General features: G+C 39.1%; 1 protein-coding gene across 3 annotated transcripts in view; it reads right to left on the bottom strand.

Annotated features, from left to right (window-relative positions):
- Positions 1-2,234: 2,234 nt before the first annotated feature.
- Positions 2,235-27,879, bottom strand: part of myo1b (myosin IB) — a 70,379-nt gene continuing 44,734 nt past the window's right edge. Inside the window, exons 10-32 of one of the 3 annotated variants that reach the window (XM_034134207.1) lie at positions 26,369-26,516; positions 24,972-25,090; positions 24,107-24,193; positions 23,908-23,973; positions 20,842-20,946; positions 18,767-18,829; positions 18,411-18,611; positions 17,870-18,096; positions 17,521-17,721; positions 15,571-15,664; positions 14,333-14,482; positions 14,154-14,222; positions 13,191-13,277; positions 12,776-12,862; positions 10,186-10,272; positions 9,327-9,413; positions 7,965-8,039; positions 7,734-7,868; positions 7,104-7,210; positions 6,862-6,994; positions 5,681-5,833; positions 4,620-4,750; positions 2,235-4,527 (exon numbers count right to left, since the gene is read on the bottom strand). In XM_034134207.1, coding sequence (XP_033990098.1) covers positions 4,395-4,527; positions 4,620-4,750; positions 5,681-5,833; positions 6,862-6,994; positions 7,104-7,210; positions 7,734-7,868; positions 7,965-8,039; positions 9,327-9,413; positions 10,186-10,272; positions 12,776-12,862; positions 13,191-13,277; positions 14,154-14,222; positions 14,333-14,482; positions 15,571-15,664; positions 17,521-17,721; positions 17,870-18,096; positions 18,411-18,611; positions 18,767-18,829; positions 20,842-20,946; positions 23,908-23,973; positions 24,107-24,193; positions 24,972-25,090; positions 26,369-26,516 — 2,745 coding nt within the window. In that variant the 3' untranslated portion in view covers positions 2,235-4,394. The remainder of the gene's footprint in view (positions 4,528-4,619; positions 4,751-5,680; positions 5,834-6,861; positions 6,995-7,103; positions 7,211-7,733; positions 7,869-7,964; positions 8,040-9,326; positions 9,414-10,185; positions 10,273-12,775; positions 12,863-13,190; positions 13,278-14,153; positions 14,223-14,332; positions 14,483-15,570; positions 15,665-17,520; positions 17,722-17,869; positions 18,097-18,410; positions 18,612-18,766; positions 18,830-20,841; positions 20,947-23,907; positions 23,974-24,106; positions 24,194-24,971; positions 25,091-26,368; positions 26,517-27,879) is intronic. The other 2 variants (XM_034134208.1, XM_034134209.1) reach the window with 2 other exon arrangements.

Below are 27,879 nucleotides of genomic sequence, written 5' to 3' on the forward strand. Positions count from 1 at the left end.
AACAAGGTCGAGTGTGATTATAACAGTGGGTTGGTTTATTTACACTCTGACGGAAACCAATAGAATCTAATACAGAGTTAAATGCAACAGTAAGGCTATTTTTATCGTCGTCAACATGAATATTAAAGTCACCTACGATAATTACTTTATCTGTTTTAAGTACAGTACCAAAGTTGATCAAAACTCAGAGAATTCTAATAAGAAAACTTGAATCACATCCAGTTTATAAAGAAGGAACATTTATTATTCTAAAGTGCCATTTAAAAAGACGTACTTTTTAAAAGGGTTATATAATGCAGTTTATATTTCCCTTAAGCTTGATGGCTGTTTTATGTATCATAAAGGCCATCACCAAGGACACCTTCTCGATTGATGATACTCCTCTAGCGCCCTCTTGTGCCTTTTGTATTTTATTGTTATGTCATCTAAAATCCACGGGATGTCACTAAAGACTACCCAATCTCAAAACCGCATGGTACTACCTCCCATGTGTCTCCACTCTGTGAGAAAGGACTGCATGTTCATACTCCAAAGAAACTCAATTGGCTGTCACAGTTTCAATGGTATCCGATGAATAAAGCATATTTGATAAATATTGGTGCAAGATATTCAAAATAGTTTGTAAATTACCAGTGCTGAAAAGTTTCAAACTGTATATTCATGTAGCCTACTTTACCTGAGTATTTAAATTGTATTCTACTTTATATTACTACTCCACTACATTTTAAATGCCAGTATTTTAGTTTTCACTCCATTACATTCCTCTAAGAGCTTGATATACTTTATAGATTCTGATTACTAGTTAGTACAAAATATAAATACATTTTTTGATAATCATTGACATATAATAACACACTAATGCATCACAATCAAGTAATGTAAATATGATATTCTGAAATTGGATAAAGAGATACATACGCCTACTTATGGTAGCCTACTTTAAGCATATTTTAGCGCCAATTCCTTTGTAGGCCCTACTTATAGTTAGGTTAGTTTTTGCATGCAGGATTTTCACCTGTAACAACTCTTGCCGTGCTTTAATGCTGTTTTAATGCTGTTCGAGTACAACTGGTTTTTACAGGATATGGGATTGTGTTTTGTACAATTCCAGCTCCCAGCGAGGGGCTGGGTATCCACTGGGAGGTCGGGGCTCCTCCCTCCTTTCCCAGCCTGCAGAGTGGTGGGAACCGGGTACCGGGCAGCCCAAAATGGTATGCTATTTTTACCAGTCAATCTGAGGGCTGCTCCCTGGAGACCTGTTGCCGGCAGCTCTCCCCAAGCCGCAGAATGTAACCCCAGGACAGCTCTCCGCAGATGTGATGGAAAACATCTGGCCAGCTGCTTGACTACAAGGCCTGGTCGTCCAGCTTCTATGCTATAACCCCCACCCCTTTTTTAGTTGGGGCCAGCCCGGCCAACCCCGTGGCGATACTGCTGATAAAAGGCAACCAAGGCCCTCGAAAGATGGTAATATTCAGTCATTTTATTTTGAAAAAAGTGTCTACAACATCATGCATACTTTATTCTGCCTGTTGCCATCACACAGTGTTTATATCATTTGTTTTATCTTTTATTTTACTTTCATTTCTTGTATTTATAAAATATCTTGATTTTATTTTATAGTTTTTATTGCTTATTCTAAAGATTTTACTTATTTCTTATTAATTTAAATATTTGTATTTTATTTGAGCTGTTAGTTGCACATTCTTACTTGAACTTCTTGTTTATATAAATATGTGTATTACATTATGTTATTTTACATTTGATTTAATTTCTTATGTTTATATAAATGTTAATTTTATTGGTTTTATTTCCTATCCTTATTTTACATTTTAACTATTTATTTATTTATCATTATTTCACATAAATATCGCTATTAACTTTTTTTATTTTTATATATAATCAGAATCCCTTTATTCGTCCCACAAAAGGGGAAATTAACATTGTTACAGCAAAAGTAAAGAGTCAATATTAATAAGGAAGCATGCAAAAATATTAAAGATAAAAATAGAAATGACCCAAATTACAATTTACAAAATAAACATCCAGTCCAGTATTTAAAAAAAAAAAAATAGTGTAGCATGTATACAATTGTGTGATAGAAGCCAGGTGTATGGATTATAAACATTTGTGTTATATATATATATATAAAATGTCTTTCTTTTTTTCCCGACATTCTGTATTGCTCATCGCATGCATGGGTGTGGATGATGAAAATAAAAAATGTGACAGAATCCCAGAATAACATTTATTTAATACAGATTTTTATTTTAATTTAAAAAAGAAAAAGATTACTTGCAAATGCAACACTGAGTTCTATTGAAACATGTCCATGTCGTGTCTCTCAGCACAGGTTTACATTTAGGCACACAAGAATGCAGACATCATTTTGCAGCTAAAGCCATTGTTCAAATACAAAACAGAGAAAAGGGAAAGGGAAAGGGAAAGGGATGGGAAAGGGGGGGGGGGGGGGGGGGGGGGGGGGGGGTCACCAAAGCAGAACTGCATTCAAACTGTGCCGAGGAAGAGAAAGCATCAACACTGGCATTTCAGCTCCATCGTTCCCGCCGCGCGTGGGACATCCACAACGGATTTCTCGAGTCCCTGTGTCGTGTGTGACATTAAAAAAATACAAAAACGTACAAACCCAGGTTAACCGGATTACAAAACAAAACCAAGTTTGGCTGCGTTATTCCCTCACAGACACCAGAGTACAAATAAAGATTATATACCTGAAAATATATCACTTATTTGACACATTTGGCTTGCATGTAAATATATACCAAAGTTGTAGCAGAACTGGTCGACTATTTCAGATTGATTATGATCGTGTGCGCCTTAAATTTGGTTTTCCACCTTGAAAAAATACACATTTGGTCAGAGTGGGTCAAGCACTACAGCGACTCATGCGGCAGTGGCAAGAACAGCTATTTTCTTTACAAACACGGCAATTTAAAATGACTAAAGAAACCCCTCGTCCATGCCAGGGCCACAGCACACGGAGCATATGTACAGCTAACGGTACAATGAGCAGTATGGAGGCTCACTACTATTTTGTTGGAAAGAGATTAAATCGAGACAATGCATTTTATTTATTGCACACAAAAAAAGATTGATATCGGGGGTTTGGCTTTGAATCTGGCCTTGATATTACAGAAAGTGTATGTACTTTATTCGGTCTTAAATCGTGTCCCTCATAGCCAGAGGGTCTTCCAAATGACATCATATGAGTTAAGGATATCAATTCAGTTTACAATGAGTCTTCATAGCTGAAATAAAGCTGGGTAATCATCCAAAAATTAGATAAATGGAAGTTGATCACTTGTAGTGCTGTAAAAATGTTCAAAAACGTACATTAAATTGCCCTCCGCAGGTTTAAAAGATTCCCCATCTCAAACATTTTTGGCAATGATGTCAAGAACAGTTACAGAAGAGGATTAGGGCCACATGTGATTTCTTTCTTCTTCTTTTTTTTTTTAGATCTGACCAGAAGTGACATTTTCTTTAGAGTTCTGAGATAAAGTCAGAATTTCTATAAAGAATTCTATAATCTCAGAACAAACAAAAAAAACGACCTACTTCTCTTCCGTAAACAGGGAACAGTTTTATCTAAGTTTTATATCTGTACACCGACAGGTGACAAGTCATGTGACCTGTTCAATGGCACATAAAGGAGGATACAAAAAGTGGTTCGACAATTACGTAGCAAATTACATTTGACTTATCAACTGCCCACTCTTCTTTGTTTCAGAGAAAAAAAATATATATAGAAAATAAAACAACATACAATCAAATATCAGTTTCAGCTCATCCGCTTTTGGTTACACCGAGGTGAAAACAAGTGCAGTATTTCAAGTTCTTCAGGGAGCCCCAAAAGTTCCCAGTTCATCTCAAATTCTAAAAAAAGCTGTCTGCTTAAAGCCAGAAGCTCTTAAAAAAATGGATGAGTCAAGGCCAGTTGAGGCTTGAAAAGTGTCACAAAGTTCTTATAATGACATTTTCTCTGAAGACTAAATCAACATACAGGCAGAACAATCAACATCGCTGCTGGTGGACACATTCCTCTCGTGCTCCACCAAGATTTTTCTCTTTGTTTCATCCATTTTTCAACTCTTTAACCCAGTTTTACAAAACACCAGTGAACATTTGACCAAACTCTTGTGGCATGCAACCCAGATAAGGGATTTCTTTGCCAAAAGTGGCGGCAGCTATAGTGGTGCCATAGTAAATCTGATAAGAAAGAGAGTGAAGGGAAAAAACAACAACACAACAAAAGGCGAATAACTGCACTGTCAGTCCTTAGGGTGGGCACTGGGGGTGATGGTTCTTGAGTTCAGGAGTAGGCGGTGGTTTTGAATCATCCCCCTAAACAAATCTGGCGAAGAGAAGCTGCACTATACCGTTGAAGGCACCGACACCTCCAGCAGGCGGTTGTTCTTGCGCTTGCAGGACACGCTGTTGCCGTTCTTGGGAGCTCCCTGGATGAATTTCACGCAGACTTTGTCGTGTTTGAACTGCACCAGAAACCTGCCAAACAGAAACATTTAGCCACGTCATTAAACATATTCAAACTTGGATCATTTGAGGAGAATTACTGGATTTTGACTTGGCTCTCTTACTCGTCTGAGATGTCGATGTTGAGCTGCTCGCTGTCTGCAGCCGTGGCCCCGGTGCGGTGAAGTTTGGTGATGATTTCGATCAGATGTTCGCTGCTGAGTAGGAAGTCTCCTTTGATGGCTGAGGCTGATCCCTGGAGACAAATAACACAATGGCATTTGAATAAAAAACACTGAAATTCAAGGCCACCGCATACCGTAGCTCAGTTGGTACAGATGCAGGTTTGAATCCAGCCTTAGGTCCCTTTACCCATGTCTTCCTATCCATCTCCCCCTTTCAAATCGATCCCTCTAAAAAACGCTAAACTGGCCAATAAAATATTCTTTAAAACCTCAAGCACAGCCCTCTGTTGTTAAATAAAGATATGATACCATCTTGTTTTCCACCAAAAAATAAGATGTCAATATAACTTTGTATGGATGCACTCTGCTTAAGCTACAAATCCAAAAAAACATCATGCTGAGACTAGGAAACAAGAAGTCTACTTCCCCAAAGGCAGAAATACATAACCCACAACATGACTTAGTAATGCAATACTGCCAAAACTTTCCCACACACACAACTTAAAGCAGCCATTTACATTTTTTAGCACCATTCAAAATGTCAAAACTAAATGTAAAGAACAACTTTGTGCAAAGGTTTTAATCTGAGTGATTATTGTATAATTCCAGTGCAAAATACTGGACATAAATCCACACCCAATGTAGCCTATACCTCAATGTCAGTTGTTCAACTAAACAGCTAAAAGCTAATAGATTGTATCGGATCATACTTTATTTTCCAATGAAGTGATTCTAGCAGGATCAGAATACATAGTATTGGATATTAGACACACTTACACTGTGTGCAGAAAATGCTGTATTGTGCAACCTTGTTTTCAGTGTCGTTCAAGATATTTCGATATACCAGACAACACAAATGCTGTTTAACACTTCTCTTTAGAGTCACAACAGACAACTTTTTGAGAAAATCCTCACACTTCTTCTCCTGCTGAGTTAGATGATGATCGGTACTGTATCATACCTGCACTAAAATCCCACTTCACATCGTACCTGCCCCTTACCTCTTTGAGTTTGAGAGCGAAGAAGCCGTCGCTCTGCGTGCTGACCGACACGCTGGTGAGGTCCGGCAGAGGGACACTGGCCTTCACCTGACCCGTCTTCTGGTCGGCCAGCACCACGCTGTTCTTAGTCAGCAGGAAGATCCGAGCCGTGCCCTGCAACCGGAGCAAATAAAGTCCGAAATATTATTTCAAATCAATCATATAAACCAATATTCAACGACTAAACATGTCTTTTTAGGCATGACAAGGCAAGGCAAGATCATTTAAATAGCAGATTTGAATAACATGGTAATTCAAACCTCTTTACAAAACATAGGATTTATCTATGTCGTTTTATCAGGTATTTTGGATATACTATAGTATACTGTTATTTTTTAAATATTTTCCACAGTTTACTTTGTCGTTTTTCAACCCTATACTATGTATTTATTAGTAATATTTATGTCAAACTATACTACTTTAGTTTTCCTGATATTTTATACTATAATACAATATACTATACCATGTTGTTTAAAAAAAAAAAACATTATACGATTACATTTTTATACATTTAAAAACGGTCATTAAAAGCCAAGATAATATAAATGAAAGAAGTTATACAATTTAAATCAAATCACTGTGCTGTGTCTCATATATATTGTTATTTCATTTAATAAAATGCAGTGGCAAAAGAAAAATTATTCAGCTTCGATTTAAAAATAATAAGAGTTGCAACGGAACTGCAGTTTTCTGGTAGTTTGCTCCAGATAAATGGAGCATAAAAAAACAACAGACTGTAGGCCTTTTGTCAGGGGCCTTGCCCTACATGGATGGTTCATAATGGGCTTTCAAAAAACAAAAGTAGTATTTTGAATTAAATTATTTTACAACTTCTTTTAGCAGCATCGTTTTATCTCATCTTGAACCTGGGACAGGACTTTAGAGTGAAACATAAATCCCCACATGTCTCCTATCTGCAGAACAGAAACTAATGCCAGCTGTTAAGGTGTCAGAAAACATCAGATTGCCTCACAGCTGGGGTGAAATACCCATCGAAACAACTTAATAGGGTTGTGCTTTACCAGGCCTGTGGGGAAAGTGGAGCTGAATTCTAAACAGCAGGGTGACGACGTACCCACAGCTCAAATTTTGGATCCATTTGGCTTGTGTAGAAGCTAAAGATATTGAGTGATCTCTGTTACCTTGCCGTTGGCCCTGTTGATCTTGTTGACCACGTCAGCCAGCAGGACCTTCTCGTCCATGGCGCTGTTCAGTTTCTGATATTTGGGGTTCTTGCTGATCTCCAGGTAGTCTCCCATGAAGGGCTGGCTCACACTGAGATAAAATACATTGGAGCAACGTGAGAAGTGTGAAGTTTTTGTGAAATGAAGAGATCTTATTTGTACCTATGAAATAAAGAGCAGTGTCCTTGTTAGTAATGTACCTGCTGGCGTAGAGAGCCTTTTTATCTTTGAAGATCTCACTGGCCTCCAGCTTCTCCTCGAACACCGCCTTCTTCTCCTCTGTGAACTCGCTCCTGTATTTCTTGCACTGAATACACACATAACAAAAGCAGTTCAAATAAGAGTTGTTGTATTAAGCAGGACATATTTTGTACAGTAGGTGGTGGAAGAAGTATTTTATCTTTTTCTTAAGTAAAACAAATATTCATAATAATTAAAGGTATTATATAAATGAAGTTTGGCAAAAAGTTAAATATTAACCTTAAAACATGTAACATAGAGGTAAAGTAAGTAAAAGAGTAGTAAAAATTACATAGAACCACTGATTTTGTATCTTCTTTCAAATTAAGAAATCAGGATTTAGTGTGTTCTATGGAACTTGTTGTCTCCTCACTGATTGGATCGTTTGTGATTGGTTACAGTCTGTGGCTTAGATTGGTTGTTGTTATACTGCAAGTTTAATGCTCGACTAAACCATAATGCTCACTTTGTGCTTGCCCTCCAGGAGTGTATAACACAATATTCACTCTGACAGTATAAACCACATGCATAAATATGGGTGAAGGGCACAGACAGAGGAGAGGGGTTATAGCTGGTTATTTGTGACCAACCCTCCAGAGATGGAAGATTCTCCGCAGCTCTGAGTGAACTCCATCCAGGAAGAGGTAAGGCTTAACAGGCCAGCTCTTGTCTATGGGGGACATGGAGGGCATGGTGCTCTTCAGGCCCAGGAAATATTTCTGCATCTGAATAAATGGACAAAAAAGCAGGTGAACGATGTTCTAGCAAAAATCGTTGGTAAAAAGCAACAAAAAAGGACATTTTGATTTTGTTCCACTTACAATCCTCTGGATGGTGAAGTTATAGATCTTCTTGCCTGCGTTTGCCCTGAAGAATTTTCTGTACTCTCTGCGAACCTTTTACAGCAGAGAAGGATTACAAAAAACTGTCAATCCCCTTATGATAGCCATTAGTTGATTTGAAGCAGGAAATAGAGGGAATAGACTGACAGGGGGATGACACTAAACACAGTCAGCACACTAGAACAACAGACATTTGGTTAGTCACAAACAATGAAGACCAGGCAGGAACAGACAACTCCAAAGCTGGTGGAATTATTTTAAATGACAATTACTAGATTAATTACAGAAAAGTCGATGATGGTTATGACAAACGACCTTAATCGTACAAATTGAGTTGTGAACAGGTGCATGGTGGGCAATTACCACAATGGAAAGATTAACACTGCAACAGATGACCAGTGTTACGACAGTTATTTGGTAAAACATGGGGGAGACGTAACGGATTAGCGCCTCAAACTGGGACACGCACACATTTAACACACCTAAAGACAAAGATGTAACAAAGGAAGGTAATACTGACGGGTACACAGAGCGGTGCCACTTTATTTGAGGTTAGTTGCACAGTTTCAGAAGATAACACAGAGGGAGGGGTTTAGATAAGAACAGATATGAAAGGGAAACAGAAGGACAGACTCTGCCATGTGTGCCAAGCTCTGTTGGTTTCAATTTTCAGCATCAATTTGCTTACTTCTGTAGTTAGATGGGCTATTTAGAGTGCATAAGTATGCCCCAATGCAAAGTAGGACAGAGGAACCCAGATGATGATCTCATTGCGGTCACACGGATGAGTGATGACCACTGGACACTTCTCACACACAACGGCAGCCATCTTTGTTACCATTGCTGCAGGGAGCACTATGCAAATAAAAGTTATACGTGTAGGTTTTTCCTGAATTTAATATAAGCACCACTATATGTGTTTTAAACAAAAGCCAGACATAATTTGATTGGGTTAATTGAGCAGTCTGTAATGATTTGCCATCACAAACGTTAACATTGCAAGCTAGGTAGATAGCTAGCTTACTAGCAAGCTAGCTGGATTGTCACTTCTGGTGAAGGCACAGCAGCAGTTAGCCATTTTGGGACAACACTACCCTGTCTAGATTCAGACACTTCATATGTTTTCACAGTGTATGACATGGCGGGGTACTAAAGGAAGTATCTGTAGCCTACTGAGACAGCAATTTCCTTTATTGATAAAGTGTCACCACAGCACCAGGCAGAGACTGGCTTCCTGTAGAAGCATGTATTAAGCAGATTGTTGAGGAGGATAAAGAGTGTCAGGGGTGATGGGTAGGTGTCAGATATGGGGATGGGCTGCACTGGGGGGCTGGTAGGTACCTTGAGTCCCTTCCAGTAGGCCCAAATGACAGCGACAGCGTGCTTACGCCTGGCCTCCTCCTTCAGTCTTCTCAGCTCCCTGCGAGCCTGTTTGGTAGGGTGGGCGGGAAAAAGAGACGGAGAGTGGGAACAAAATGAAGCAAGAGAAAAGATGAGGAAGAAAAAAGGGACAGTTTGCTTTTGCCTGAGGTGGGCAAACATCAAACACACACAGTTGCACACCAGCCCTGTGTCACAATAGTACTGCTCCAGTAACACAATATTGCACACATTTATCAGGGGGGGGACTTCTGGAACGGAAACAGACTTTTAGTGGAACTTTGAGAGGTTCAGAAAAAGAGCAAAAGTAACAGGCATCAGTGATTACCTAAAAGGGTCCACCTGAAAAAAGAAAATTGTCAAAAAGTACTGCAATGCAAAGAGAAAACATGCATTAACTACAGGAGAAGGTCATGCAAGAGGCAGGCAGCATGCACTGGTGAGGCGTGGACCTTGGAGGAAGAAGAAGCTGAAAACACTTCAAACTTGACTATCATTCCTTGTGTGTTGTGTGAGTGTTATCTTCCATGGAATGGGGGCACCTGTAACCTTGGGTCGCTAACTATTACTTACATGAGAATAATTACAATACCCTGTCATACTGAGCTGTGAAAATGAGCCTCAAGAGGACTAAAAGACTCTTCCTTCCACTTCTGCATCCAAAGTGTGTGTGAGAGGGTGTATGGTAGAATTGTTTGTGCAGAATGATGGGTATGTTGGGGTTTGTTTTTGTTGGGGATGGGATGGTAGGGGTGTTTCGATGGAGGCGGCAAGTCACGGCAAGTCACGGCAAGTCACGGTCGACAGGCTTCCCAAATACCTTGGTGCCTTGCCAGCCGGCCCAAATGACCGACACGGCGTGTTTATTCCTCGCCTCCTCCTTCAGCTGACGCAGCTCTCTCCGGGCCTGATGGGAAGCGGTGGCAGTTGCGGGAGGGGGGATGTTAATTTCAGTGACAATTTAAAATATTGATGTGTTGAGTAGGTGTGACAAAGTGTTACGAAGACGAGAGACAACAAAGGATGTCGAGAGATGGGAACACGGGGTGAGTCACATTGACATGAGAGCAACTTTATGCGCAGCTAACAATTTGTGACTCAGTAAATGTAATGGTTTAGAAGGACACTGCACGTGTCAAAAATAGTTTATTTTACTGTGCTTTCTCAAGTATGGCCAATGTTATGATCATATTTTCATTTATTGGCTTTATATTGGTTGTATTTTGTTGTTTTTATTTATTAGTTGTATTTATTTGATCTCTGTTATTTGGCTTATGTTTTACTATGATCTGGAGCAAGGGTGGGTAATATGAATATATGAGGAAATATTCCAGTCCCATTTATATAATTGTCTTGCGATGAGTTTTCAATATGACTCTAAATCTGTATTTGTTTTCTATTACTATGGTATTCATCTTCCCTTAATATGATTATTATTCATATCAAATACAAAATGAATTCAATGAATTAGTTAATAATAATAATCTTTTTTTTTTTTTTTACTTTCTGAGGCAAAAAAAAATGCTACGGCCCGTTTATTTTGTTTTGTTTATATGCAAAAAAAAATGTGTTGAACAAGGTACATGACAAAATGAGTCACAGAATAAAAAGTAAAAGAATATTGCTTCTCCTCGTTTTATATCATAATAAAGCAAATATATTTGGGTTTTGCTTTGAGAAAATAAGCTATGACATCACCTTGGATTTTAAGATACCGGTGTTGACATATTTTGTACTTTTTTTGGACATGTTAAAGACCAAAGATTAATCAAGAAAACAATATCCAGATGAATCAATGAAAATAATTGTTGGTTGGCAGTCTGGATTGTGATTTCATTTTTCTAGAGCGCCATAAAAAAGTTGCCACTTAGTTATCTTTTTAAATGCTAAACACAACGTTAAAATTCAACACAGAATAATCTTTAACAGCATCGGTTATGAGTCAGAACTGATAATCATCAGCAGGCGGTGAGACCTTGACATGAAATATTGATTATTTACAACAAAGGATGTGTCAAATGATAAGTGAACGCTGATAAGATGTTAAACATGCCGACAACAAAGTCTGCACAGTGGCTTTGATTATAAGCAGCCACTGGGGTTTTATAGCAACACTTGTGCAATCGTATTGACATATTTCCACCCTTATTTATTTTGCTGTCAGCAGTACATAAAAAGAGGCGCCTCAGCATTGGAAGTCATCTGTGTGGTGGGCACAGTGCGGTTAAACTAATTAGATTAGAGAAGACACATTTAAAACACCACATTGGTTAGAAACCAAATCAAAAAGACACAAATGGAAAACATGCGAGGCGTGTTAACCCTCCGATTGGGTCGTTTACGATTAAAAAAAACACAATGTCTTTTTAAACTGCTATAACTTATGCAATGGTTTGAGCTAGAGACTTGTCTTTTCCTTTTTAAACTAGAGAAACAATGTTAGAAAACAAGCCCCTTTCTGTCCATGTGAGCCAAGATTTAGATACTCTCTCCCTAAATGATTGCAAAGAAATATATTTAAAACAAATGATAAATCACCCAAGTATGCAAAAACTAAAGGTCTTAATGTTGGTCTCCGAGTGTCAAAAGATCTGTTGGGTTTAATGTTTGTAGAAATCAATTTTTAGCATTATTAGCAACAACGAGAAACATGAAGACAATATACGTGTTAGAAGCTACAAAACAGAAACAAGGATGAACAACGATCCGGCCATTAGGTGACGGAATGGCCGGGATCCATGTTCAAACAGAGGGGCTGCTACTCCATAGAGTGGTGCAGAATGAGTCCTAAACACGGAAATTATTTAGCATTTCGGCTAGTCTTTGAGTTTTTGGTTAGCTTCCCAAAATAAGATCTATGGTAAACGCAAGCTTACGAGATATTCACGCTTTGTTCTACTACATCAAAAATGTCAGTAATTACCCACTGGTGAATGTCTGAAGCATGTCATAAAAGAGGCGGGTGCTAACAAGTTGCAAAAGGAGACTACTAAACAACATCACGTCACATTTAGCTTAGCAGTGTTGATGTGAAGTCATGTCAAGTTATGTGGTTCGTTTATAGCCTAGCTTTAGCCTTCTGGCGATTTACGATTTTAAGTCTTAATCTTAAAAGTAGTGTCAATATGTGGATAATATTCTGCTTATAAACATGTCTAGGCATCTTAAATGTGGGTTTGACAGAGGGATTTATTCTGTAACAATCCAAAATCCAATGGGAAAATGTCATTGCTTTTTGTTGAGGGAGCCCTTGCGATGCCAACTTCTGAGTTGGGCTACGAATATGTCTTCACTGCACCACTCTATTAGGCTATTTCAAAGTGGGGATGGGATGGTAACGCGGACATGGGGAACACGGATGACAGGACATCTGGGACAGAGTGAGACACACTGCGGCTGGGTGGAAATACCTTGGTTCCCTGCCAGTATGCCCATATTACTGTCACAGCGTGTATATTCCGCGCTTCCTGTTTTAGACGCCTCAGCTCCATCCGAGCCTGGTGGGACGTGGTGGGCGTTTGGTAAAAGGAAAAAGGACCAAGAAAAAAAAGAAAAAGTGATAGAGGAGTGGGGGGGTGAGAAAAAAAGAGAGGTGGCGGTTGTGTGATCAGCAAAAAGAAGCAGAATCAAAAGGAGACAGCAGCATTTACATCAAGGGTGTTAAAGATTGTTTGTAATACTGTCGGGTAATCGGGCTGGAACACTGCATGAGATGAAAAATCAAATGTTTAAGGCTATACTGTAAAGACTACAAGAGCAGATTTTTTTTTTTTTCTCCAACATGATTGAAACAGGTCAAAACCTTGCTCTGTGATGACTCAGTACCTGTGTGCCGTGCCAGTAGGCAGAGATGGTGGTCACCGCCTCCTCACATCTCTTCTGATATTTCAGCTCTCTCAGGAGTTTGCGTGCCTGGTGGAAATATGACATGCAAACATTTGAATGTCCTGTAAGGATTTTGGCATGGCTACACGTGTGTCTAAATGTATTATTATTATTATTTTGTTTTTATTCACCTTATGTGGTGCACGGTAAACCTTGCACCACCATTTCTCTGCACATATATATTTTGCACATTTCTGCACAATGCTAATTATTTTTAAACTACACAGCTCTTCATTTTTTAAAATTCTGATATACTGCATATCTTTATTTTTTTAAAGAGATATATTTTTTATTGTTTTTCCATTTTTATAATCAGAATGCTTTCTTTTTTACAGGGGGAATTCAATTGTGACAACTGCTCCAATTTAGGATCAAATCAAATCTAAAATAAATGTAATAGAATATATGTATATAAACATAAAAGGGTGAAGTAAACATTTGCTAAAATGTATGAAAACATAATTTAATGTTAAAATGTGCAAAAACAAATAAATACAATTGAAAAAAAATAAAGATATTTAAATAAACATGCCGGTAAATGATAGTAAAAATGTGTGATGAAAAAATAAATAAAATGTATATTTATATTTATATAAACACAAGAAGTGAAAGTTAAAATGAGCACATTGTACATTATATAACTATAAAATGGGTAGATAACAATTAAAACAGTGGTGTATTAAAAAAGCTACAAATGCTGGATTGCAGTGTTTTGCATATTTATATTTCTTGTAAAGATTTTATTTTATTTTATAATTTTGTTTTGAATTGTTTGTTTGATATATGTTCCTTTTTTACAACTTAATTCTTCTTACTATGGTTATCTATCCAACATTATATACCAAAGCAAATTAATGTTACAGTATGTGTATGTATCTTCTAAATTCAGAGGAAGTTGCTCACCTGCCATCCCCGAGTGTAGGACTGCACCACAGTGGTGGCGCTCTTGATCCGTTTGTATTTATTTTGTTGCTGTGAGAAGAGAAAAGGTAAAACATAGGAATTATGAACACTCCGAGCATCCTTCCATTCCATCTGTCAATCTGTTTGTTTAGCTTTGTGTGTGTGATTCTGAGCCTCACCGCGTATCGGCGGTACCATGCCGCCACCACGATCTGACTCTTCTTCAGCAGCAGGAAGTGGCTGCGACACTTCCAGCCGCGGTAGATCTTCTGAATGAGCGTGGCCAGGTCCTGTAGGCATTGCCTCCTCCTCTCCTCCAGGAAGAAGAGCTGTGGGGAAAAATAGGGGATGTATTGGATGAGAAAACACCTGTGTGATGACTGCTGTTAAAGTTTGGAAGGTTTCAAAATCAATTTCATCAGAGTATGGTGTCTTTTTAATCTCTGCAACAAGGTTACAGGGAAGTTGTAAAAAGGGAACAAGTTTATAAATGAAACGTCCAACTATGAGATATATTATTTTTTGGATCTGATCATATACTGATTTATCTAATACGAAGTCCAATCTAAAAGTTAACCCTTTCCTGCCTGTCTCACAGCGATGACCCGTGTAAATCAAGTTTTCTTCATCATCATTCATGCTGTTATCCAATGTAATTTGTCCTCTTGTTAATATATCTTTGCATACACATACTATAGAAACAGAATTCCTCAATAACCACCTGTTGTGGTAATGTAAGCTTAGGTTAGATACGGTCACTTATTTATAGCACATACTGTGTACATATAGAATAAATAATACACCCCAAGGGCTTCATGATTAGCCCTATAAAACCAAGTATTTTTCAAATTAAGCAGATGCAAAATCGTGTTCCATGTTTAATGAAGGGAATTCCCCCTAACCTTTATGAGAATTAAAAAGTGGCTATATTAGATAAACAGCCAAAGTAAATATTGTCTGGGAACAAGGATTACTATCCACTAATGTAGACGCTACGTTTTGCAGCTGCAGATATATAAGGCAGATCAGATAGAAAAGGCAATTATGGAAGAAAAAATAAAATTCCCCCACAATGAGATCATGTTATTGTAAGCTTTGTTGGTCTTTTCACAGGGTGGGGAGAACGTCCACTAAGATGCTGCAGGCTCGAGCAGTACCCTACGAGTAAAGACGCTAATTTCCCATGTTTTCGATGGGATGGATAAGTAAAACCATGTGTTTTTTGTTTCCTGGGGGTTGCATGCTAATTGCTGAGATGAGGGGCTCTGGGTACAGCCCACCATGCTTTGCAAACATCTTACTGTGAGAAAATCAGCGCACACTGGATGCAATTTATTTTAAACACAGTTTGATCTACAGGAATACACAGCAGATGTCAAAACTGGCGAGAAAATAATATATTTATTTGTTTTTTTACCGTTCTTGGGTTCCTGATGAAGACCTTGGAGCGACCGAAGGAGAACTCCTCAGCTGGGACCGTGAGGTCAGCCATCAGTACCTCCACTCCTTCCCTGTGGAGAACCATAGGGGTCAGACGGGTCATTCAAACTTGACATTTAAAGTGGCCATAAACAACATTTATAGGAGTAGTGAGAAGATTCAGGGTGTGAGGGAGGACAGCTTTGGGGTTGTAGGGGTTTTGAGAAACAAAGAATGATTAAGGGGAGAAGGAAATCCAGAGGAACATGTGTAGGGAGGAAATAAGGAAACCACACAAAGCACAGAGGGATGTCTGAACAACAAGAGGCCGATGTGTGGTGCAGCAGATAGGAATCAGTGCATTTAGCAGCACAGAGGGACGAGACACGCACGTCTGGCTGATATGGAACAGGGGAGACAGATAAGATGAAACGTCTCAACATGTTGTGGCTCAGAGAGGGACTAGGCAAATACCTGAAACTGTCTACATGTGTACTGAAAGTAATATTAAAGTTAGATAACCATCACAAGAAAGGAAAATATTTTATATCATGGAAGATAAGAAAAGAGCATTTCCATAAAAGTACTATGTAAACTACAAGGTTGTAAATCTTTTGATAACTAACGATTCGATTACGATTACCGGGGTTGGGATTTGATACAAAAATAATATTTAATTCAAAAACAATTCCCTATTTAAAATACATTTTTGATTTAGTGTATGGAAGTGCTGATTTCGGGATCTTCTCCAGTCTTGTGCGCAAATTATGTCTTAAAGGTGGGGTAGGTAATTTTGGAGAAACCAGCTCGAGTGCGCTAGAATTTGAAAATACGCAGCCGGAACAAATCTGCCACTTCCTTACAGAGCCCCTCCTCCAACACACACGAACGCGCACATGACCAATGAGGGCACGAGATAAGTTTGTGCACAGATGGAAGGCTGACAGGCAGGTAGGCCATCCAGTTACTTTAGCCGGGCCGGCTAAAATGATTGGTCGTGCTTTTTACAGTACCACGGCTTCCACAGATGACATTTTTTTAATGTAGTTATTGTCAGAGCATTTAATATATTCATTGCTATCGGGATGTTAAGAGCATTCCATGGAATATAACAAAAAGTGTTTCCGAAATAAATTACATACCCCACCTTTAAAGAGAAGTGTGTGTAATATTTGGATTTTTTTTACATTTGAAAAGTGATATAAACTGATTGCAATAATATAAAACACCCAAAGGCAAACTGGACACAACGGCAACTTGAAACAAATATTAAATGTTTTACTAAATGGTAGTATGCTTAAATCCTAAGTGACTTCAAGTAACAAGTTCAAGTTAAACGAAAAATCTAAGATGCTGGCCGTTATGGTTAAATACATTATACCAAATAATATTAAATTGGTATTTGTAATTTCAAACAAGCTTTACACTAATATTATTTGTTGTTAAGGATAACTGTCCATCAGCAGCGATCTCTAGCTTATTTTTCGAAAGAATATTGAAAATCAATTTTTAAAAGTTGTGAATTGATCCAGAATCCTAAAAGAAAAAAGGTCAATATGTCAATATGTTGGGTCAACTTTTCTCAAGTTGAGCTAAATATGTCCTATAATTGACCTTTATTAATGTGCGGAAAGCTATAGGAGCCCTTCTCCAGAAATAACCTGCTTCACATTCACACAGCCCCCCACAATCCCACCTGGGAGCTGACCACTGGAAGTGCAGCCTATTAGTGCCGGGCACAGTGTCTCCACTGGGAGTACTCTGAGGTTCAGTCCTTAGTTAAAGATACCCGGAGTATAAGTGTTGTTAGTTTTCGCACTCGCAGTTTCTCACAAAAACCTGGGAGGGATTTGTTTTGGCAACGATCCAGTGACAAGACCCTTTTTTTCCTCTACTCTGCCTCTACCGTGCAATTAAGTCGCTGCTTCAGGATAAACAGCAGCATTACCTGGCAGGCCCTCTCCAATGGGGCCAGGTCCGCTTGCAGAGCATTTTGTAGCGCTCCAGGCACGGCTCGTAGGCCTGGCGGAAGGCGTAGCCGGCTCTCCGCACACGCACGTTCTCCATCAGGCCCAGGTAGCGCACCTGGTGGCAGACCAGGGAGTCGGTGAAGATGTGGGAGGCCTTCTTGTCGTTGGGCTTGATGCACCTGGGGAGGCAGAGAGAGATGTTGTTTATTGGCAAGTATTCCTGAATTTCTCATTTAAAAAAGCTATTTTCTGAACTAGATAATTAAATTAAATGCTAGATTTTGAGTAATAACTGATATTTTCCCTAGATGAATAACAGGATTTTACCGGATGTAGTTAGGGTTCTTGGTCTGCAGGTTCCTCATGAGCGTCCCGACTGAATGTCTGAACTGGAATCCAGCAGTGGGCGGTCTCTTCAGGTTGACTTTGGCGGGGTTGCCCTCAGGGAACAGCTGTTTCATGAGGCTGTGGTTGGCCTTGTACATGGCCTGCGACAGGTCCCGGTATAACAGGTCGTTGTTCTTGTCTACGAAGCCCTCGGCGCGGTAAAGCACCTTAATACAAATAGGGAAGAACATAAGTGAAGGAAGACAACTGAACAAATTGTCTTTTATTTATTTCAGTTTTTCATTCCCTACATGCGAACAGAGTTAAACTTAACCAACAGCCATGAACATATTTAGATTTCAGGATTAAACATTCCAATAAAATATAAATGTTAAATTAAATGTGAACAAACAATTTTGTTGTATGTAAAGCATACTGACCCAGAACTTTGTATCAAGGCATTTAAAATAAAAATGGCCTCCAACAAAAATCATCTTCAATTTCATTATTATCATCAAGTACACAGAATGATGTATGGTACCTTGCCGGCGTAGTGCTGGATGCGGAAGCAGTTGTGAGGCAGGCTGTGGTCAGTGAGGAACTTTGAACTCTTGCTGAGGCGACTCTCAAAGTGCAGGTGTTCAGCGCAGATGGTGTTCAGTTTGTCCAGGAAGGTCTCATCGGTGACCGTCCCCGGCCTCAGGCACTCCTCGTCCAACATGGCCAAGATGCCATTTTGGTGCTGTAGATTGAAAGGTAGGTGGACGTTTAAAGTTGGTATAAATGACCAATAATGAAGTGTTTAATACCCAGAGCTATTGCCTTGTTGCTATTGGCCTTTAGTCAGTGCTTTGATGACTAGTTGAAAAGTGCTACGGGTGCCTGTGGTGAACTTACATTCTCTATCAGGTCGCAGATAATGGCGTTGTTGAAATATTCAATATTGGTCCACTCGATGCCCTGTAACAAAAGAAATTAAGGTCAAAGGAACAATGGCTTTCTTTCAGTCTTGCGCAAACAAGATGTCTTTTCTACAGCGGTAAGACACTCAGAATTGAGTGTTTGATGGTTGAGTTTCATCAGACAGAACTGACAGTACTAGAAGCAACTCCCTATGGCGTGAACTTGAGATTTTAGCAGAGCATTTACATGCACAAAAAAACAATATAAACACACTACTGGAAAGGAAAAACCCAAAAAGGGCCTCTTTAAAACTCAACCTTTTGCAAAAGCAGATGCTAAAAATGAGTACCCACAAATAATTGCATTACATTTAATGTGTCTTTAACTATAACCTTAAACCCCCTATGTTTTACATTGTTATAGACTCTATAATATAGACTGAGGTTGTTCTCAGTCTATACCACCGGCACTTACCATTAACATGGGGAATTTGAGCCTTATGGGAACATATGTCTCGGAAACACTAAATTGGCGAGGCCTCCTTAAAGTTACAGTTATTTCTTATTTAAACATCCCTTTGATCATAAACTTTAGTGCAGTTTTTAAGGAATGATTAAATCAGTCTTAATGTTGGTACATTGATCTTAATAGCCACATTTGTCCTTGTTGCTTGATGGTATATTCAAAGGGCTTTCTCTACTACTCTGTCTTTTCCCATCATCTGAGTAAGGACAGAGCCTTTTTAGAAAGGAAAGGGGAAACATTATCCATCTTACCCTCTTAAAAAAAAGGACCCTGAAAACCCAACTTTGCCGACATCTCATTCACAGCTGCTAATGGGTTGGGAACAGTTCATGTAAGCAACGTGACAGTTATTTAGAGGGAGAGCGCCCAAAGAAGGCGTGGCTTAAACTAACGGGCAAATTCCTCATTGGCGGTGCTCCCTCCTTTCTCGAGCGCTGTGGTATTTTCCCATGCAGTGTACTGGATAATGGCCAGCAGTGGAATATCGTTGGTGGTGGTGTTAGTGGGGATGGGGGTGTGGGGGTCACCACTGCAGCACTCACATACACTGAGCACTGAAAACAAACAGAGCTTAAAGGCCCACAACGGGGTAGTGTTTACTCTCGCCGGAGTGAGGGATCACTTCCGTCCTCGGGACTGCACAGAGGGGGAGAATAAACTCGGACTGTGATGCACGACAGGGACGGGATGGAAGACGTAAATGGAGTAGAAAATGTGTTAGGTTTCGAGGGCAAGCATGCAGGTTATGGCAAGAGGTTTAAAAGATGAGTGACATGACCATGTTGCGATTACGCTTCAGGGGTATGCAATGATGAACGGCCAACCCGACAAATGGAGTGCTAACATGTTGAGGGATGTAAATGTACAGTTGCAGATGAGAGAGGGATCCCAGGGCTGAAAGCTGGGGTTGATGGGTAATTTATCCAAGTGTCCACCACCAGACTATACAGGAGTAAGAGTCAACCTCTGTGTCTGAAAAGTGAGGTCAATGCAGTAGACCCCTTAACCTGCATTCTCTTTATTATACAGCCAGGGGCGAATCTAGAAATAAGTCAAAACATAAGATTGTATAAAAGTCTATGAGAAAATTACCCTATTTCTCACTTGATTCAGTAAACATTGTCCTGATGAATCCAAAAACTCAATGGCTAGTTTCAAGTGATCTTCAATATAGCATGATGTTCCTTTCTTATATTATGACAACAATAAAGAAGGCTATGCTTTAAGGATAGGCTACCTTGTGTTTGACTGGTTGCTACCATCTTGTTTCCAATTTTGGTCTTGCCGTTCTTTGCACCTTGAAACTTTAACCCTCTCTCAGTGTGTTTTCAGTTCAAGAAAGTACATTTTAACAATATGCTTGACCCAGAAAATGTCTTGTTCAGCATTCATTCATACTTAGCTTAAATTAATTTCCGAAAAAAACAAGATGGCATCCTTCCAAAATGTAGTCCTCAAACCAATTGGTGATTGAATTGCACCCTTCTATGGTACATTAATTATGTGGGTGTTGTATATTTGTGAATGTGAGTATAGTAACTTACCTCTCTGACGTACTCCTCCTGCTCCTCGCGGAGGGTCAACTCGATGAAGATCTGCTGCAGCTTTTCGTTACAGTAGTTGATGATGAACTGTTCAAAGCTGTTTTCCTGTTGGAGTAGCAACCGGAGAAAAACACCATTAGTTCCAGACATTGGTAACATGTGAAATTAAGAAGGTGCTTGTTAACTCAATCTCATTCTATATTGTGATATGGCCTTTTTTTCTTAAACTGCATTGGGGAAAGCAGACATGTTCCAGTTCTGTTCAATTCAAGAACTAATTTCTAAACATTGTTCTTGGGAGTTTCTGATAAGACTCTCACTATGGTAAGAAAATGCTTCATCAACCATAATCAGTTTATTTTTCTATTCATTTTGCTGCAGATACTGTAGTATAAGTCTGCAACAGGAATATAATGATATCTACATCCACCATGATCCTACCAGTCAATGAAACTTTTTCAAAAACCTGCTAACTCAATTCTGAAGTGTTCTCACAAAAGTGTCTGAAGATAAATCAAGCTAAGAAATACATTTTAAAATAAATTAAATCTCTGACCTTCAATCCCAAGAACATATTTTCTGAGATGTGAAATCAGGAAGTCTTGAACAGACTATAACCTTTAGCAGACGCATTCTACCTTCTAACTGTGACAACCATCACTGAACAAACATGTATTCAATCTAGACAATGAACAACTTATGCCAGTAACATTTTGCGAGAAAACTTCCTTAAAATTGTCACTGACTTTATTAAACATTGACAGAGTTTAAAAGGCTCGGGCCGTTTTAACTCCCGGCGTTACAGAATTATCATCGTTGTCAATTATGAGCATTTGGAGGTGAGTCATGCTTATTGGCGGTCGGCCCTATTGTAGGCCAGGTTAGGTCAACATTCATTTTCTAAGGACACAACAGTGGTTAAAGCGGCATGTTTAGTCTAAGAGCTCAGAGTGAAAGACACGGCAAGGTTTCTCAGTGGCCAGGAAACGGAACACATAGCCTCCAGGACTTTGGTTATTAATGTTAAAACTTAATTTCCTTTTACTGAGAAACCTAAAGGTCTTCACCCCTACGACACACACGCACACACACACACACACACACACACACACTCAATAGCATGTCTGTACCCAAGTGGAAGCAGCAGACACTGGACTGAAATATGACAAACTTTAACCCTACAATATTTCAGCTGCTATTCTATTACATGCACTTCATGGCAGTTTGAGCAAACCACCGTCGTAAAACTTTGTTTGAAGTTAATGGGCTATGAGTGTTGATTCACTTGCACAAAGGTAGGGGAAAGTCCTTGCGTCAAAAGTTTTAAATCAACACCATTTCAAGAAGAGAAAAAATACAGTGGCTTGCCAACCATAGAGGGAGAGCTGTTCCTAACTACACGTTTTTGCTTATTCTTGTACTGTTCTCAATATAGTTAGTTTGTTAAATGAGCATAAGACTACAACAACATCACAAAGCATCAGTCTAATATGTATCTGAAAAGTTCCCCATCTTGCGTAATACACTTATTCACTTTGTTTCCAAGAGTCGGATCATTATAGATGTCTCTAGAGAACATATGAAGCTACAGTTTCAAAATGTGTATCTTTACTTAACGTAAAAAACTGGACGCAAGGAAAAAATAGCAAGCCTAGCTCTGTCAAAAGGTTGCAAAACTGGCGACTAGCACCTCTTTGGTTCACTTATTAATTTCTTAATGGTTTAATCTGTATGAAAATCTAAATCTGAAACCTAGCAGAACATTATTTGGCTGGGTGCAGCAACATCATGGAAAGTTAATGTTCCAAACCAGGAAATAAGACATTTTGTAACTAGTTAAGTGAGCTTCAGGAGCTTTAGTCAACTTGTGTTAGCTTCAGATGAAGCTAGGTTAGCCATTTCCCAGAGTTTCTAGTCTTTACGCTTGGCTAACTAGCTTTAGCTTCATATTTACCACACAAACACATGAGTGGTATCGATCTTCTTATATAACTCTCCAAAAGAAGAAAATAAGCGCATGTTCCAAAATGGTCAACTAATGTTTATAACCAAAACACATTGTTGGGTAGCCAGTGTATGAGGTGCACCTAGCTCAAATAAATGCAGTTTAATACAAGAGACGAGCAATAACTCAATCATTCTAAAACAGTATTAGGTCTACCAGCGAAAGCCTCTACAATTTCCATCAACTTGGATCCCTCTAAAAGCATTACATTATAAACGTAATGAATGTAGAGTTTATTGCAGGGCCGCTGTACTACACTGCATTAGCACTAGCTAGGCGTACCTAATGAACTGGCAACTGAGTGTTATGTCATGATTCAAGCGATGCAAAGGCTTCTTTAGCATCGCTTCAGCCGTGTGGCTATCGCTGCACACGGGGGGGGCCAACGAATCATCGTTTCAATGAGGAGCTGAATTAACTCGTTTAGATCACAGCATGCACATTGGCACAGCAAACAGGCCGGTGCAGGTGCTACTTACTCCATCCTGGTGACCCAGACACAAAACAACAATGAGAGGAGAGGGAGGGACTTGAGAGTGAGTGGGGTGAACAGGCAGTGATATGAAACAAAAATAGACATGAACATATGGAGGGTAGGGGGAGTGAGGGCATCAGGCAACAGGGAAAGGACATTTAATGAATATACATGTATTATGAAATGTATCAAACTCTATATGGCATGTGTTTGCATGCACACACTTATTATCCCAACCCTAACCCTAAGTGACATCTTGGACACTGTTACATTTGAATGCATTGTGCTTTTCATCAGTATTTTAACATTATCTTACTCTGTAATGCTGATTTAAGTGTTGGAATCATCATGCCACGAAAAAAAAAGAAAAGAAGAAAAAACCACCCCTGGGAGCAAAATAAAGCTGAGCTAATCTGATGTGAATGTGTTTTTATCAGCCTTAGTTCTGGTTGATAAGCTCCCAACAGGTACCCAAACAGCCTGGGGCTAAATCCTTTTAAATGTGATAAAATGTTTGGGTGGTCAGATCCCGTCCTTGTGGCTAAGAGCAGAACAAAGAGTGGGTTTGATCGGCCTCTTATCTTACCTCGAATATCTCAAAGCCATAGATGTCGAGCACACCCATGACCTTGTGGCGGGATTTCGGTGCTGCCTGCGGGGAGACAATATTGTTGATATTAGACACACACGATGAAAGGGTGCTGCCAGTTTAAATTAGTGTGAACAGCCTGAATTGATAAAAAATGAGATGGATTAAAAGGAAAGATATTCTGGACATTACTTACTTTAATGCTTTCGTTGATCCTGGTAACTAGCCAGCTAAACAGGCGACTGTAGAGATTTTTGGCAAGGGCGTCTCTGGCATAGTAGGCCTGTAAAAAGACACATTACTGGTAAAAATACAAGAAATCATTTTCATTACTACAACTTTATTTTTTTTAGCACCTTTCTGGCTAAATGTTTATGCTGGGTACTTCACAAGTCAACCTAAATACACTAACAATATGAGGAAAATTCGAAAAAAGGAGGATTATAATATAAGAAATGGGGGACATGGAAGACCAGAACAACTAGTGTTGCGATATGGAAGAAGGTGGCTAAATGGAATAAAATATAATAAATTATAAATGAAAAAATACAAATATATTTCTTAAGATTTATTGAATTGGTCTTTGAAGATGTGTTGCCCTTTAGTACATCTCTGAAAACCCAACATTTCAAGAATCTGAACAGCTAATACTTGACTTTGCTACAGGTCAAACATTAAGGAAATAAAATGTATCCCTGAGCAGGAACAAGGTCAGGTTAATTCTCTGAATCCTTTCCTCTTCTGCTTTATATCACACAGGACCCATCCACTTCTTATTAAAAAACAGTCTGCGTGAACTCACTAACCTCTAAAATGTGACCTACATTTTAATCTCCAGGAGGAATAAGGCTTATCTATAATGGAGAGGTCTTCCTGTTACATTGACATGGATGAGAGTCGGCAGCCAGAGGAGCAGGTCAGGGGGAAGAAATGTCCCTTTATCTTTTCATGCCCTGTGAGTGTGCAAGTGTGTGTGTGAGTGTGTGTTTATGTCAATACAAGTAGGGCAGATACGCATTGGCATAACTGGTGCAAGGCAGACTGGTAACTATTTCTCTGACCTGCGCCACGTTCAGTGTGGTGCAGACTTTCTCCTGCTTAGCCTCCACTGTGCGGTAGCTGAACGCTCGCTCCAGCACCGTCTGTTCGGTCCCCAGCAGCTCACACATCTCCTTCAAATCTGCAGAAGGAAAAAAAACATGGTTAACTTCGTGAGCAATATTATATTCCAGTGAAATGTGAAGATGGTAGCCAAGGAGTATGAGGGCTAGGTATGAGGGTAAAATCTTTTTGGGGGGATTTCCAAGTTTTGCACAATTTCATTTGTATTCGGCCCATCTTGCACTATTTGTTATTGTTTTATATATATTTATGTTGCATTGTTGTAGGAGCCTGGGACTTAAGATTTTATTTTTGCCATAACTACACTGTAGGTACTGTGCATGTGACAATACAACCTTTGAATATTGAATTGGATGTCAACTTGTTTTGCTTCTGAAGATTAAGATCAACATATTTTTCTCACTAAGATGTGCTCCTCACGTAAAACTAATCACCATGAAAAGAGTTAAGGTTGATAGTTGTGAGAATTCACAGCTACTTTTTTGGCAGTTGAAAACCTCTTGGTATTATATGCTGCATATTTTTCAAACCAACCCTTTTTTTGAAAGTTAAAGTTAAACTATTTGAATATTGTTTGACTTAATAAATATGGCTTGATGATTCTGTCAAAAACACTGGTGGATTGATACATTATACCTTTGAAAATAAAATGGGAACACAGGTGCATGCAATAAGCTGGATGTTCATATGAAAACAAAGACGTGCTTTTTCTAAGCAGAAAGGGGCACCGAGATGAATCATGCCAATGTGGGAGGAAAATATGTAAATGTATTTGCCTAAAGAGAACAGCTGTGGATATGTTGACCCAAACAGCTCTTGACAAGGAAATCATAAAATACAAATATGTATTAAGTGAGGACGACGACAAAGTGGCCAATAGGGGGCAGTGGCTCAACATCAGGCCAGTAGGGATTGTGGGACCAAAGATGTAAACAAATTCGCAATAATTCATTGGGGTAGATTTAAATGAACAGATTGATAAAATGATTTGGCATGTCTGATATTGATTGGAACATGAATACACCCAGATGGCTCAGTCAAATGTATTCACAATTTTATTTTTGACTGATGCACTTGCACACAGAGATTTATATAATTAAATATTCATAATTGTTCATATTTGTATACAAGTCTATTGCTATTATTCTTTTCTTCTTACATTATTTGTTGTATCCTTATTTATCCTCTTGACCTATCTTGTGCTTCAATCATATCTAATTTTACCTTGGTGGATCATTAGAGGTTTATATTATCCTATCGTAAGGTTGAAATTAGTTATAAAGTCATGTTAAAAGGTGAGACTTTTTCCTTCACATTTTCCGTCTGTCAAACTCACCGTTTTTGTCTCTGATGCGGCTCTCGTCGTTGCCATTGCAGCGCGACTCCGGCTTGAACTCGATGTTCCCGAGCTTCAGCACGGCGGCCACCAGCTCCAGCACCGACTGCACCTCGTCCTCCATGAAGCCCACGATCTGCATGGCATTCTGGGAAGAGAGGGCGAAAACATTGGAATGAGCTACAGATTAGTTTATGTTGTTAAATTATTAAGAAACATGCACACAGGGTGGCAAAGGGGAACTAAGCATTGTATTGTGACAGTGTAAACAATTCCACATGGCTGGCACATTATTACTGTCGCCTGCAGCTAGCATTGTTATGTTAATGACTTGGAATAGGCAAATAAGAAAAAAGAAAAAGATTGAACAAGCAGCCAATAAGCCGTGCCAACAGGATCACCATATCTTGTTAGCCTCTAATTCAAGAGAGCAGTGCTTTCAGACTGAGGTCTCCATTTCCAGGGACTCCAGGCTAAACTACGGGTGCGTTTGATTTACATAATTCATGGGTGACGGGAAAAGAGGAGGCATGTCTAAACCCATAAAACATATCAGCTCAATCTTCCCATTTAAAAACAGCCAATTACCCAATTGAGCATTTAAATGTACTGATCTTAATTACAGTTTTCCATACAAATATGAAACAACTTCCTTTACCAAGCTAACAAAACAGACATTCAACGAAGAGCTTGAGATTATTGTGTATCATAAACCCACAGCTTTATGTGTCCCGTTTGCTGTGATAGTGAAGCCTACGGAAGCCCTGAGAGGCAAAGTAGTTCTCTCTGCTATTCATGGATGAAACGGGTAACAAGATAATATGTTCTAAGTTCCCATGCGAAAAAGGTGGGTTTGAAAAAAGGTGCCAGGATTCTTTTTCTGAATGTATTGTACATCTTTGAAAACGTGGAAAACAACAATACTGGTGGGGGATTTTTTTGTCGTTAGATAGTTTTGTTTACTACACATGGAGTATTTGAGAAATGAACATGAATGCTTTCCCATTAGGAACATAGGGGAGGATCTTTACTTCAGTCTGTTGTGGCCAAAATGTGTATTACAACAACAACGGTTTATTTCAAGATAAAATCCTATCCAAACTTTTTTCTTTAACCGGATACACTTTTTTCCCTTTGTGTTAATAGGTCAAAAACACAGTAGGAAAAAAAAATGTAAAGCATACCTGAACGAGTTAATTGTATTTGCCACTTGTTATTGACAGGGCTTCCGTATAGTTTTTCACGTTTGTTGAAGTTTATCTCAGTAACATAGTTAGGTCAAATTTCTAAACATTAAAATAAATATTTAACTGAAAAAAATAAAGAGTGGCCATGTTTGGCTTTTAACAGTGGGGGCCATGTGGATGGACTCATTGTTTAGTGGGAATGTCCTCTTGTGTTTCCGGTGGTGGAACGCAGCTGTATGGGGAATACTGTGAAAACTGTGTGTGAGAGGTGATGAGAAGCAGGATGTGAAATGCAAGTATACTGTGACATAACACACTGATGAG

Source organism: Trematomus bernacchii, unplaced genomic scaffold (assembly GCF_902827165.1).
Source record: "Trematomus bernacchii unplaced genomic scaffold, fTreBer1.1, whole genome shotgun sequence".
Lineage (NCBI taxonomy): Eukaryota > Metazoa > Chordata > Actinopteri > Perciformes > Nototheniidae > Trematomus > Trematomus bernacchii.